This window comes from Manis javanica, chromosome 3 (assembly GCF_040802235.1).
Source record: "Manis javanica isolate MJ-LG chromosome 3, MJ_LKY, whole genome shotgun sequence".
NCBI lineage: Eukaryota > Metazoa > Chordata > Mammalia > Pholidota > Manidae > Manis > Manis javanica.
Genome location: NC_133158.1, coordinates 209,244,208 through 209,258,731, shown reverse-complemented (window position 1 = coordinate 209,258,731; position 14,524 = coordinate 209,244,208). Strand labels below are relative to the sequence as shown.

The following is a 14,524-nucleotide window of genomic DNA, read 5'->3' as shown; positions in this document are numbered from 1 at the left end:
GGAGTATTTCCTTAGCCCCTCGTCCTTTTTCCCCGACACTCTATTTATTTGAATAGCACTTGAGCCTTGTTCGTCCACACTCCACCCCCGCTTTCATTCATACATCCTCCTCTCTCAATAACTTGTAAACCGCACACGAAATCTGAGTGTCACCCCGTAACTCCAGGCTTGGGAGAGCCGGCCAGGGAACTGGGTTGCTCTGGGGAACGTTTGCCCAAAACGTAATTACGTGTGGTCACACTGCCCGCTTTTTCACAAACGTGCCCACAGATCCAAGCCCCGGGAATGAATGTGCCCCCCGGCAGGCTACAAAAATCTGCATCTGGGGGCAGGATCCACAGAGGCTTCCTGCTCCCGCAGCCAGACTGAGCCGGTGCGTCCCAGTCTAGCAGGGGGCGCCCAACCAGCGTCCTTCTGGGATTTGGGGACCCCCATCTCAAGCACGCACTCGGGGTTCGGGCAAGGACGCGGCGACCGCAGCTTTCTGTCCCCTTTCACCTCCCGGACTCCTGGCAACGCCGAGCGTGGCGCGCGCCGCCGGAGGACGTCGGCCCGGCCTGCCCAGCGCCGGCCAATCCCGAGCGCTCATGCAAATGAGGTTCCTTATCGGGCTGCGGCTCCGCCTCCCGCGGCCGGGGCCGTAGTAACCCATTCATGGGGCCCGCGCGCGGCTGCAGCCCGGCTCCGCGGCGCTCGCAGCCACCGCCTCCTCTCGGCTCTGGGTCTTTCCCCTTCCTTGTACAACTGATCCTGTTGGGGATTTTTTTTTTTTCTAAATTGGAGCGGTGGGGAGGTGCAGAGAGGAGGGTACCAGGAGGAAGGGGAGAGATTAGGCAGCCATCAATCTCCTCCCGTTTCTCCCAGAACAGGTGATGCTTCTAAATTGTGATCACTTTCTGGAGGTAGCCCTGCAGCTGGAAGGATGCGCGCGACCTAACACCGAAGGCCTGAGGCGGAAGATCTGAATTTGCGGAGGATAAACCCAAACTTTATATCAGTCCGCACCTCACGCGTGAAGCAAAGGACGGGTTATCGTTTCTTTTTTTTTCCAAAAGAGACTCAAACTTCGGCACTTCATCGCTTTTCTTGGATTGCTTTGGAGGAGACGGTTTGGTGACAGCGTTGGGAACAGTAAGGACAGTGCTGTAACTCTATTTTTAAAGCGACAGTAGACCAGACTCTTTAAATGTTTGGGATTCAAGATACTTTAGGAAGAGGACCAACTCTGAAAGAAAAGTCGCTGGGCGCCGAGATGGATTCGGTGAGGTCCTGGGTCCGGAATGTCGGCGTGGTGGACGCCAACGTCGCGGCGCAGAGGTAACGAGCCGGCCGCGCAGTTACTGTGCCCTCGCAGTCTCCCTGCGCGCCCCCTCCCCTCGCGCTCTCGCCCCACGTCTGTCGTCCTGGCCCGACGCGCCGGGGCTCGCCCTGGGGGTAGGCAGGTCTCTGCAGTCAGGGGAACCCTTACCGTGCGGCCAACACTAGAGTTTCGGAACTGCCGGGTCGTTTGTGTCCCCCCCCCATCCTCCAAAGACCACTCTTTGGGAGGAAATACAATCACGTAGCATCCGACGCCCCGCAACTCACGCCTGGTCCTTCGAGGGGGCCCCGCCGGGTGCGGAGCATGAGGACCCGAGCAGCAGGCAGGGGCGGCGGCCGCCCGCCGAAGGCCGGCTTCCAGCCACTCCCGGTTTCGCCGCGCCGCTGGCGAGCGCCTCTCCTCCCGCATCCTGCCGGGCGACTCCTGGCGGCCCGGAGCCCTGCGGCCAGATGGCGGCGGCGGTGAGAGGGGCGGGAGAGGCCGGGGCGGCCGCCTGGGGAGGCCAAGCGCCGGAGCTCTGGGAGGGGGGCAGGCCGGAGGGTCCCGGCGTGGAGATAAAGCCGTGGGCCGCACGCGCCGAGGCGGGGGTGACGGGGGAGACGGGGTTGACAATAAAAGACGGAAGAGGAACAGTAGAAGGAACCGCAGCAGCAGCAGCAGAAGAAAGGCGAGGCGAGGAGCCGGGCCGCAGACGCAGGGATCCCCAGCCTCTAGTGTTACTAGTCCCTCAAGCTGACTGTTTCTAAGCGTCTGCGTGCTGAGACGGTGCCCGTCCTGTCCAGGGTGCCAGCCCGCGAGGACATCCCGGCCGCCCTCCCTCCTCGCCACCGCTGAGCTGGGATTTGTGGTCTCCGCGTCCTGGTCTGCGAGGGACAGCTCCCTAATCCTCGAGGGCCACGAAACTTCTTCCCACGACTCCCGGCTGCCTATCAGTTCTCCAGGCTCGACACCACGCCGAGAAATTACTCCTTTCCCAGACAGGCCAGGTCTCCGGGCGTCCCGGGTAGAGCGAACCGGCCGCCCCCCTTGGGGCAGAGGAAGCCAAAGTCGCAGCGGTCCGGAGTCCCGGGCGGACAGCGCTCCCTTTCTCCCGGCCGAGCCCCGCACGCGCCCGTACCCCTCGGGCAGATGGCGCACCGGCGGCGGCTTTCCGCAGCCCGGGACTCGTTGGGCTGCAGGCGAAGGGAAATCAGGCAGCTCCGCAGAGCTGGCTCCGCGGCGCATTTCCTTAGCCGAGCTCCTTAAAGACATCTTTTCTACTTGCCCCCTTTTCCCAGATCAAATAATTGTTAAAGTTGGAACAGGCAGCCTGAGGGGAGGATTCCGGACACAATTTTACACCCTCCAAAAGAGTGAAAGTGCTCTAGCCCTTCGGGCACGAGGCCCAGAGACCCCAGCGCCGCCGGGCAGCCTCGGCCATCTGCGCGCTCGCCTGGGCCCCCAGTCTCCTGTTAAATGTGATCTGGCGGCCAGTTTGTCCGTGGCCGCGACAGGTCGACAGGGAGGGGTGTGCACACACGCAATGCGCTCGAGGGCGCCTCCCCGGTCCGCCAACTTGGGTTTCGCGGTCAGCGGGTTTGGCCGCGATCGCCCGGATTTGCGCTTGAGCGGGGATCCCCTCAGTCCCAGGCGAGGACGCTATCTGCCTCTTAATAATATTTTGACTTCCTCAAGCAAGGCAGTTCTGGGGACAGGGTTTCTAGTATCAAGTCATCCGCGGTGGCCCGGGATCTACAGTACTGGGCTCAGGGACAACCCCCTGCCGCTGTGCGGGGTGCAGCTTTTCGGAAGACCGAGGGACGCCAGAGGCGAGGCCTCTCCCTGCAGGACGGAGGCCTGGGCTCTGGACTTACCGCCTCTAGGGGGTTCTCACCCAGCTCCGTTCTGAGATATCTTGGGGGTGTTGGGGGCAGTAGCGCTAGGACAGTAATTGTAATGAAGATGTAGGAAAGGTCACTTCTTCAAAAGTAAAGAGGTGCTTATTCCCCTAACTCGGGGACCCAGCTCCGAATGTTGACCAGGCGGCTGCACCACCTGAGGGAGAAGTGAGGGGGCGGCTGGACGGCACTAGATTTGGGCCGCCACCTCTGGGGACCGCTCCGGGCCTCGGCCACGGCCAGGATCCTTTGGTCTCCACCGAAGGCCGGACAGGGAGCTGCCTGGCGCTGGACCTCCTGGAGACAGGAACACTTGTCAATGGCAGAAGCAGGGGGCATGGTCCCTGCCCCCCTACCCTCACCCATGGCCACTGCACCTCCTCTAAGGAGTCTGTACTTATTAATCCGAATTGGAAAAAAAAAAAGCCCGAGGGGTCCAGAACTCTGCACTTGGACCCTTGACCCTCTGCAGTGTGGCGTGCGCTGGTTGGTAACACCCTGTCTTTCTCTCCTTGCCTCGTCCGGTGTCCTGCGTGTCTCTTTCTGCGCAGCGGAGTCGCCCTGTCCCGGGCGCACTTTGAGAAGCAGCCTCCCTCCAACCTGAGGAAATCCAACTTCTTTCACTTCGTCCTGGCGCTCTACGACAGGCAGGGGCAGCCGGTGGAGATTGAGCGCACGGCCTTCGTGGACTTTGTGGAGAATGACAAAGTAAGCGGGGGGCCCCTTCTCCTTACAGACTAGTAACTAGCTCCTTGCAAAGCACCGAAGATTCCATCTGTCACTCGCGACATTTTCCCGCTGGCATCACTAGGGATGATAAATCGAGTTTTCTCATCGCTGGCCTCTAAATCAGCAACTTCCCAACTCCCCCCCTCCCCGCCCCCCCAGCATTCAGGCACCGCGCCCTGCGGGGGCGCTGGCGGCTAGGCGCACCCAGCCTCTGGGTCATCAGCAGATTGTGGTCGTAGACTGACCCCCAGCAAGCGCCCTTCCAACTAGAGCACAGTTTGAAAGTGTACCCCAGGCCGCGGTTGCCCCTCTCCGGGTAATTTTTGTTATTTGCACCTGCGAGCTCCTGTAGAGTGGGTGGTAGGGACTAGGTGGGAACCCAGCCTGGACCTGTCTTCCTTCCTACCCCGCTGCCCAAGGCAGCGCCTGCTCCCAACCCAGGCCCGGTTTTTGGAGGCTGGATTTGATCTAAAATAAAACAGATATGTAAGCAAAGGAGGCTTGCTCGCCCTCTTTGCGCCTCAGTCTTCCCCGGCTGGGCAATGTGAGCTTCAGAGGAGGCGTGTCCTGGCCCCCCTCTTGAATCCGGACCTGGGTCCCTGAGCTTTTGGCCCTGGAGGCTCCGGCCCTGGAGGGAGAGGGCCAAATGCTGCCCTTCCAAGCGACAGGTTCCTTCACCTTTCTGCCCCGAGGAGCCTTGGGGCTTCCCGAGGATGACCAGGCCAGAAGGTTGGGTGAGCCTGTTTAAGGGCATCGTTGGCACGGTCTCCTTTTGGCGCACTGGGGGTTGCACTTCCGAGGACACTTTTATGGGGTAGGGACAGAGGGTTGGAAAGGGTCAGGTGGCCGGGAGCCTTGGCAACTTTTGGAGACAAGCCAGTGGCAGAAGCTTCTGCCCTTTGACCTGGGGCTGGGCAGGGGGTTGTTCAGAGCTGCCAGCGAGGGGTAGAAAGGCAGCGTGGGGACACGTTCTCTCCTTTGTCCCTTGTTGGGGGCTGGAAAGCAAGGGACTTACGTGCTGCTTGTCTTTTCAGGAACAAGGCAATGAGAAGACCAACAACGGCACCCACTATAAGTTACAGCTTCTCTACAGCAACGGTGAGCGCCCCGCGCCGGTCGGCGGGCCGTGGTTGCCTGCTGGCGGAGGCGCCCGCCCGCTCTCTTTCACGGAGGGCAGTTGGCCTTGTCGCCATCGCTGGCAGGCAGCCTCCAGGCTTGGGGAGAGCAGGGCTGTGGGAGGCCCAGTCAGGGCCAGGGGGCGGGTGGGTGGTCTTTGCCCCCAGGACGGCTCAGCTTGCTCGCGCCAGCCTGCAGTCCCAGCGGCTGCCTGGGCCCCGGCCACAGCCTGGGGACGGGTTTGGGGGACACGGCCGTGCTGCACTGCACTGACCTCGTGCCCATTCCTCTGCAGGCGTCCGCACGGAGCAGGACCTGTATGTCAGGCTCATCGACTCGGTCACCAAGCAGGTGAGCCCGGGAAGGCACACTCAGCCCCTCTTCTCGTGGGGTCCCCCTATGTCCTTCCCCCCTCTAGCCTGCCCCTGCCAACCCCTTTCCTGGGTCAGACTTCTCTCCAAGTCCACTCACTCTTTGTCCGCTCTGGCTGGGGAGATGCTGGCGGTGGGGGTAGGCAAGCAACAGGGTGAAGAGTGGAAGCAATTTCGGGAGATGCAGTCCTCCAAGCATTCCCGTTGCAGGAACTGTGTCCTCACTGGGGCAAACTTGTCAGTCACTACTTAGCTTGAGCTAACCAGGCCACAGCTCAGGTTCTCTGCTGCCAGCGGGGGACTGCTAACAAGTGGTGGTCAGCGCGAGGAAAACCAATTTTGTGCTTGCTCTAAAGTCCCCTTTCCTTTGTCCTTCCACTCCTGTCATCTCTTCCCTTCCTGCCCCCACCTCTTTCGCAGCCCATAGCTTACGAGGGACAAAATAAGAATCCAGAAATGTGCCGAGTGCTCCTGACGCACGAAGTGATGTGCAGGTAAGAGCTGCTTCTTCCTGCGGGCTTTGCTGGAAAGCGGGGCAGATGAGCTGCGCCTGCCGCGCCCCGGCGGCCCCGGCGCTGACTTTCGGGAGTGGTGGTGCGGGAGGTCTCCTGGCAGACCCACCGGACCGATTCACCAGAACACCTCCTTAGAGGCCAGATTCTTAGATCGTATCCATGGGACTTGAAAAGGAAACCCAGAGCCACTCGGGATCCCTCCCCCTGGTGTCTCGGAGTTCCCTCTGCTATGTGGACACTGCTGCTGCCCAGCAGTCGTGGCAGCGCGGGGAGGTGCCGGGCAGTCCCCAGCAAATTTGGGATCTGGCTTTTCCTGGACCTGGTCTATGCCCGAAGCCTGCACTGCTGGGTCCTCACCTGTCTGCCGCCAGCGGTAGGCTTCAGGAGGGGCCACGCGGGGAGTTACTGAGTGAAAGCACGGAAAGGACTCGCATTCCAGGCGAGGGCCCCAGGGTTGAGCTGCCCATTTCCTAAGCGTCCTCCCTCACCAGCTGGGGCACCCGTCTGTGATGCCAAAGCATTTCCTTCCTCCAGGGATGTTGCTTCTCCTGTGATTTGATGTGTCAGGGTTTTTCCTTAGGTCAGGAAGAACTACCTAGAGCAAATGGCAATCCCGCTCACCAGTGGATGGGAGGGCTGGGAGAGGGCGCCATCAGGGAAATCTGGGGTCTGGAGCTACGGCTGGATTCTGAGTTGTGAGAAGTGTGGTCTGCTCGAATTCCTACACCTTTCCCTATCCTCTTTTCAGGGACCAATCTATTCCATTTTGAGCCCTTTCTTCTACCTCACTAGGAGAAAATAAAACATTTGAAGAAATTCATCCACATACTTATTCTTTCACCAAATATTTATTGAGTGCTTAATATGTGCCAGGTATTGATGATCCCATGGCAACGAGAACAGCTATAAACAGGAACTTAGGAAGAGATGGCTATTTTACCATAAAAATTTAAATGTTTATTCCATATACATTTTTCTTGCTCCACAATCTGATTGGAGAGAAAGTCTCAATTCTTCAGTGAATGTCTTCCAACTCCAGACTTGCTAGTTTTGGGTAATTGCAGGCCGTCTGATTTAGTTTGGACTGAACGTTTTATGGGCAGCCCCATCTCCTTTCCAAAGCAGTCAGGAAGAAACCATAACAATTAGATATGTTTGTTTTGGTTTTGACCAAGTATTAGAAAAACAAACTTTGCCCAATGCGAAGTTCAACTCTGCCAGTGGCTTCAGCTGAGGGGAATTGAGGCTTCCTTGCCTGAGTAGCTGGGTGAGGCATCGGGTGATGGGGTAAGCACATAGCTACTCCATTATCCCAAGGCGCCTTGATAGATTCGTTTGGAAAGAAAATACATTTCAAGATGAACCTGCATGTAATACCTAGATTAAATAGTCAGAATACTTCAATTTGGTTGGCTAATTGAAGGGCATTTTAAAATTCTTCTTTATACTTTTAAATGTCCTTGTTTGGAGAGGTTATCTTCTTAAAAGAAAAGAAAACAAAACCCCAAACTGGCCCATTGTCTGATGAATTATACCTATCCCTAAATAATACTTTCATGCCCCAGCCCACTATAGTTAAGGTTGACATTTTTATTTTTAAGCTCAATCAAATCTCCTCATTTTATGCTGTTTAAGTAGCAGCATCAATTTTTAAAGCCTCTAGTTTAGTCTGCATTAGTAACACAATATAAAAATTTAATGTACTGGAACTTCCCTGCATTTGAGATCTGGGAAGATGCTCTGCTATTTTCTTCCCAAACTGGAATTTAAAACAAATATTAATTATGGGTAAATAAATGACCCACTGGATGGGTACCTTGTCTAGTGTGTGTGTGTGTGTGTGTGTGTGTGCAAGCGTGCATGTGTGTGTGCTTTGCTTGTTGGGCTGGAGTAATGGCAAATATTGGATGCATCTAAAAGGGAAGTTTCATTCCATCTGTCATTCAGAGCTGGTTGATTCTCCAGTAAGGAAAAAAAGTTCCTTCTCCCAGATTTTAAAGGCCAGTTATAACAGTCAGTGATTGGGGCATGAATCAGCTGCCCTGTTTCCCAGTGGTTATTGCACATACTTAGCTCCCCTATCATGGTGTCCTTGGGCATACCTGGGAATGTCCCTGAATGGTTTCATGTTCTGTGCTCTTTAGTCAAAAAAAAAAAGCTCATAAATTGGTGTTTAGTTCTGAGGGGGGAACCAAATAAATCTAAGAATAACTTTCTCTCCCTTCCCCAGTTGTCTCTGCTCCCCTCTTCCCGGCTTTAGTTCGTTTTGCCAATTATTAGCAAGGAGAAATCTAGTTGTAATGGCGCTGCCAGCCACCCCTGTGCCCTCAATGCTCAGAGGGTTAAAAGATATTATAATTTGAACAGAAGTCGTCTCAAGGCCTACAGCTGGCTAATAACAGAGTTGTATTGAGCGTGAGCAAACCCCACAGCTGTGACTTTTCGCCACAAGGCGCAGGCTAGACAGGGCCCTAATCAGATGGGCCAGCCGGGCAGTGGGGCCAGTGTCTTTATCGGCCAGATGGTGTGAATTTAGACACTTTTGTTATGCAATCGCAGGGAGGAGTTGGGGAGAAGAAAACAAAACAAAAGCCACCATGCTGTGCGCTTATTTGAGTTTGAAATTAGAGACAGATTTTTGAAAGTTGAGGGTTGAATTTTAAAAACGATTTCAGGGGGGAAAGGGCATACTCGCTTGTCTTGAGCAGGAGTTTGACTGACTGGACTTCGTGTGTCCAGGGCTGGGGCTGTTTTTCCTTTTCCAGCCTCTCCCCTTCTTTCTCCCTTTCTGAAAAATGCAGGTAACAGTTAGGGTTGGGGTAGAATTTCTCATATTCCTCCAGGCCCCATCCCCAACTTGTTTTATTTTTTTTCTCTTTTCCTCTCTAAAGTCTCCGTGAGAAGATAGAGAGGATGAAAGAGGCCTGTAAGCTCATTAAGAGTACTTCAGTAAAAGGTTCTCTAAGTAAACGGTAGAATAAAATAAACCAAACCGAGCTAAAGCGGGGAGCAGCAAGGGCTTTCATTGTCATTCATTAGGAAAAAAGAGCATTTCTGAGCTGCCCAGCGGGTGTTAGGTGCCCAGTCCACCTAGCCAAGTTCGGTTTCTTCTTCTCTTTGTATAATTTCACCCCCCTTCTTTTCCTACTTTATAGTTTTGAAAAACATTCATCAGGAACTTCAGACTTAGAGACTTGCTTGTTAGAAAATAGCCCACCCCCCTTCCCCCCCACCTCCCCGCAAAAACCCTTTAGCTTCAGTAGCTGAACCTGCATTGGTCACCCAGGCTTTGTCTACAAAGGGAAGGGACACCTGAGTTTGTTATCTGAGTAATTCAGGGACCAGTTCCTTTATGTCAACAATCCATGTACCTATTCCAGAACAGTTTGGAGGATGGGTGTTCATGAATGTGTTCCATGCTCCATTTCCCTTTGCTTATGATAATATTGCCGGGCATGAGGACAGCATGCCAAATAAAGAATAACTAGGACATCCGGATGAGACTTTTTCTTTAAAAAAAGCATTAGCTTTCGTTAACCCAGAGAAATCTTAGGGCTTAAATGGGGCAAATACTATCCACACTCCTGTTATTTTTATACCTTTACTTTTGCAGTCCCACAGTGAAGTGGGTACCTTCTGCATCTTTTCTCTGCTCTTAACATGAGAGATTATACTTAAATATGTTACTGTTGAAAAGTAGAAGACTGGGTCCTAATGTTTCTCTGCATTTTTCTTAGAATATCATTTCCTTCCCCCAGTTGATTCTACACACTGGCACCAGGCTTACATTTTTATCTGTTTTTCTTTTCCTTCAGAGAAAATCCCAGTGGAAAGCAGCTGAATTCAGCTGAGCAATTTTGCAAACAGACTTGGCCTCCTCCAAATCATTCCCACTCACACTAAACAGATTGGCACGTCCTGACAGTGTGTGCTCTTGCAATTAAATTGTGCCCAGCATCAAACACATACTTGGGGTTAGGTTGATGTGTTGGTGATGTCAAAGGAGAGTCTAGGTCTTTAGGTAACTAGCTGATGTGGGGCTTTTGAAATTGTGTTGCTTAGAGGAAAGTTTTGCCGGGTTGCAAAGGTATTCTGCTACATAAGCAATAGAGAGGAGAGGAAGGAGACAGAACTGGGTGGGGACAGAAGTTGGGAAGAGAAGCAGGCAAGGGCTTTGGGAGGTAGGGGAGCAGCTGGCTAGCACTTTTATTGGTGTTAATCTTGGGATGGATTGAAATTTTAAAAGCTAAGACCTAATATAATTTCAAAGGCAAAATGTTATTTTAGAAAGTTCCAGTGGTAAGCTTCGGTATTTACAAAGGTTGAGAGAATCTTTCTTTTACTTCCTATAATTTGATTAGATTTCTTAAAACCTCATTGTGCTCATTTGTTAAAAATTTTTCAGCATATCTTAAGGATATTTTTTTGAGGATGGGAGAATTGTTTCCCCGAATAATCCACACATCCCTGCAGGAGAGAGTTGGACTTAAAAGTTTTTAAATCTTTGTTTATGTGTTTTAATTTTGTGGAGGCTCAGAGGAGGCCAAGAACCACAGAGGGCCAGAAACCACATCTATGACAGGGCTGGTGATGGGCCTTTGGGTCCCTACTGCCACATGGCTTCCTTCTTTTCCTGTCTTTGTCGTCACTTTCAGAGTGTGCTCAGAAAGCCTCATAGCCTCGTGGTCTTCTTAAACCTAGGAGGCAGATAAGCTAGTCCAACATTTCAAGTTTATCTATAGGGAAAATAAATCCCAGAAAGGTTAAAGAGATTTGACTCCACTGACGTAGCTGGTTAGGGACCGAGTTGGGTTAGATGGCAGAGCCTTAGCAATCTTTCTATTGCATTGCATCAATTTGAAACTACAGAGAAACCATCATGGGAGGGGCTGTGCTTGTATATACTTTGGCTATTGCTAACGTTTATGAGACATGTTCTCCAGCCAGTGTGGATGGTAATGCTTTCCTTATAGCGATGTCAAGGCTACCTCCTTAACCCGCTACCACTGATGGTGGGCCATGTACTTGAATGAGCTGAGAGGTATTCGGAAGCCTGACAGCAGACAGGTGACGTGGGGAGGTGATTTTCCAGTGCTTCCGAGCTTCCTTTGCCCTTTACATATTTTTCTAGGTCTTTCATGTAGGCACCTTTGGATTGGAGAGTTTTGCTCTCTGCTCAGGTCCTAGGGAGTCCTGTCTGGTGTAATTGGTTTCCTCCTCACTCGCTCTCAGATGATGCCACAGGCATTTCTTAAGCGTCTAGCACTTTGCTAGGTGGAGGTTATGAGAGGCAGAGTTCTCAAGATGGGGCTTACACATGGAGTCCCCTTTCTGTTCTGGACTTGGTGAAAAGGATTGGAGATTAACATTTTACAATTCCCTGCCCCGTTTTCTTCCTACTTTACAATGTACACATAGTTCTGGGCTTCCTCCTGTATCTTTAGGAAATGATGGAAATGAACAAATGAATAAATGTTTATAAAGTACACTGAGTTCTCTGGGGAAAGATATGAGGTAAATAAGGTTTATAATAACCTAGGCAGTAACTTGGGTCTATTTTATACATTTTCCTTCCCCCTTTTCTTCAAATATTTATTAAGATGCCAAGATCTAAAATATACAATCATAAAATCATTCAACAAGGAATTGGAAGTGACCCTATAGACCTTAAAATCCAACTGCCTGTGATTCAGATTAAAACTATGGCTCTTGGAAAGTTGTGAATTGCTGAGAAACACCGAGTTTACAAGTCATAAGAGTGAGAATTTGAATGAGTATCTTTGGGTTTCAAGTTCAGTATTGTTTTTAAACATGGCCATACATTCTGCTTGTGAGCAGTTGATAAGTTAAGAGGCTACCTAGGACATACATTCATTTCTGTGAAGCCTCTTACATTGTATACTCATTGTATTTTCTTGATTTTAACACATTTCTTTTACTCTTTTGGCTCCTTCTGATTCTGCAGTCGATGTTGCGAAAAGAAAAGTTGTGGAAACCGAAATGAGACTCCTTCAGACCCTGTCATCATCGACAGGTAGGGGGAAGAAGTGATTTAAAAATAAATCATTTCTGGTTTCTCTTTATGACTCTCAGCTCGGAGTACTGATTACTTGGACTTTGCTGCAAGGTTGCTTTTGTGTTATTTTCAAGGCATGAAGCTAGTCCAGCGTGTGTGTTCCTCTTCTGGTTGGCCTTTTTGGAGTAAGGCAGAGCCTTCCTTTTTGAACATATGTCTCTAAATCTATGATGGGATTCTTTTCCAGGTGCACTGACTTCAGCCTAATAAGAAGCAGGTGGATGGTAAAGGTGATCAAGAATGCCATCTCTCCTGGCTGGCAGGGTAGGGTCTCAGTTTCCTAGGAGGCACTGTACCCCAAGTTAAGTGGCAACCTCTTTAACATTCTCCGTGATGGCTGTTGGGCTTGAAGAATACCAATTTGGATTATGGTGTGGGGGATTATGGGGAGCTCTCTGTTGTACCAGGGGAGATTCCACCAGAGAAGATTGTATTCTGGGTTCTATGTTATATTCAGAGTGGGAAGATTCTTTGGGACAAGATGCTAATTCACTGAAATGTGGTTTAGGCCTCCTCAGCTGTCTGTTTTTGTGATTGGAAACAGAACTTACAAATCAACGAAGAAATACCAAATTAACTTCCAGCAATCATGTAATTTTTAAGAAATCCCATATTCCCACCCCTAATTTTTTCTCTTTCGTTAAAAAACGGAATAATTCCCCATTGCTTCTTTCTTTGGGTTTTCATGTTTCTAGCCAGGTCCTGAAATGGATTGGAGAGACCACAGTCTCCTAAATTGTTATTCCAATATCCCAGTGAATTCTCCGTTGGGAGGATGGAACTTCTGGCATTCTTCCCAGAAAGGCAGCTTGGTTTCTCCGTGAAAAGTAGAGCCTAGCCTAGGAAAGAGGAGGCTGGAATTCTGATCCTGTCCCAGCTTCTGACCTTGGACAAAGCTCTCAGCATCTTTGTCCCTCCATGGTACAATGGAAGGGATAGTTGGAGGGTTTCAGGAAGCCCCGGAAATACCCATGGCAGTTTTACAGTGCTCCCTGAGATGCTCGGAAGAGGATGGTCACCAGATAGGATGTTTGTTGGCTGTGTGTGGTGCTTTTGCCATCCTGGGGGGTTCAGGTGAGACCAATTTTAGGGAGCTCGTTGGAATTTGTTTTTTTCTGAAAGTGCATAGAACTGAAGGTGAGAGAGTGCTTAAGACCTTTTTGGGGTCTGCAGTCTTCGTCATTTGCTAGGTGCAAAGCCGGAGCCCAGAGTGGCGATGTGACTTGTCCACAGTTGCACAGCTGCTTGGGGGCAGAGCTGGCAGGAGAGCATAGTTGTCTCCACTGCCAGGCCTGTGCTTGTCTTGCTGCCACAACCTTCTGTCCCTACTCGTGGGAGTTAGAGGTGCTGATTGCACGTGACATCATTTCCCAACTCCCCAGTGTGCTCTTGGGATCCTCTGGGGAAATGTGAAGCCTCTGAGAGCAGCCCGGATGCAGAGCCAGTCCTTCCCGACATGTGCACTGGACCTGCTGACCTTCATCTAGTATTCTTCCCTAACTCTCATTCCCCTTCCAAGAAGGTGCTCTAGGCTCATGATTGATACATCTTTTCTTGTAATAAACACCCCATAACTAGCTTTAGAAATGTTTGCAAACCCATAAATGCTAACCTGCACCTTCCATTTCATAAGCACACATCCTAATGACTACACTTAGCAGCAGTCTTACTAAGAAACTGCATATAACCTGCACCCGTGATAAAGCTGACTATGCTGATGTTTTCTTCCCGTGTAATACGTGTGTTACATGTACAAGAGAAAGTAGTCTTTTTGTATCTATCAAGAAAGAAGATTTTCATATTAGATGCCTTCTTGTTTGTGCTAGAATGCCTTAAATTCTTCTCAGAAGATGGAAATTGTACCTTGGCTGAAGAATATCGAGCTTTACGTGACTGTGGCATTTATTTTTACTGTCCTTCGCACAGTAAAACAGCCCGTAGATGTCTCTCCATCACTTGAAATGTGTTACTTCCGAAATGTTGCACGTCTACACATGGAGACATACATACCAAAGGGTACTGTAAATTGGCCAATATCAGATTTTTAGAGAACCCATTTTATTATAAACAGATGCTGTTTGGCACACTCATTTGTAGGGCTTTTGTTTGAAGATAGAGTTCCCTCTCTGGTATCTTGTCTTATTGCTCCTGAATGTCTTTTGGGCTCATCTTAGGCTTCCTCCCTTCATTTGTGGAAGTAAAAGAGGACAAAGTCAGGTTTCCATTTGTTGGAGGTGGGACGGGTGCTTTGTGTCATCCAGGGGTTTGGTGGAGTTGTGCGTCTGGTCCCCGGGTTCAACATCTGCCAAGCTGAAGGCATCAAGATCCCCCACAAGTACCAAACGGGTGCAAAGTAGTCTATTTTGGATTTCCTTTGAGTAAATATAGAACTCTCTTCTTTGCCCTTGTTCCTGTAATGCCAACTAATTATCTCCCCCCCCCTTCTCGCTCAGTCTAACCAGATGCAGTTAATTTACACTGTCTCTCTTGGAGTTTTCTCACACAACGTGCATGCTCTC

At 50.9% G+C, this 14,524-nt stretch overlaps 1 protein-coding gene across 2 annotated transcripts in view; it reads left to right on the top strand.

Annotated features, from left to right (window-relative positions):
• Positions 1 to 588: 588 nt before the first annotated feature.
• The window catches only part of EBF2 (EBF transcription factor 2), a 180,868-nt gene continuing 166,932 nt past the window's right edge, over positions 589 to 14,524 (top strand). Inside the window, exons 1-6 of one of the 2 annotated variants that reach the window (XM_073232706.1) lie at positions 589 to 1,317; positions 3,750 to 3,906; positions 4,962 to 5,025; positions 5,339 to 5,394; positions 5,835 to 5,908; positions 11,895 to 11,963. In XM_073232706.1, the coding sequence (XP_073088807.1) occupies positions 1,187 to 1,317; positions 3,750 to 3,906; positions 4,962 to 5,025; positions 5,339 to 5,394; positions 5,835 to 5,908; positions 11,895 to 11,963 (551 nt within the window). In that variant the 5' untranslated portion in view covers positions 589 to 1,186. The remainder of the gene's footprint in view (positions 1,318 to 3,749; positions 3,907 to 4,961; positions 5,026 to 5,338; positions 5,395 to 5,834; positions 5,909 to 11,894; positions 11,964 to 14,524) is intronic. The other variant, XM_017649090.3, reaches the window with a different exon arrangement.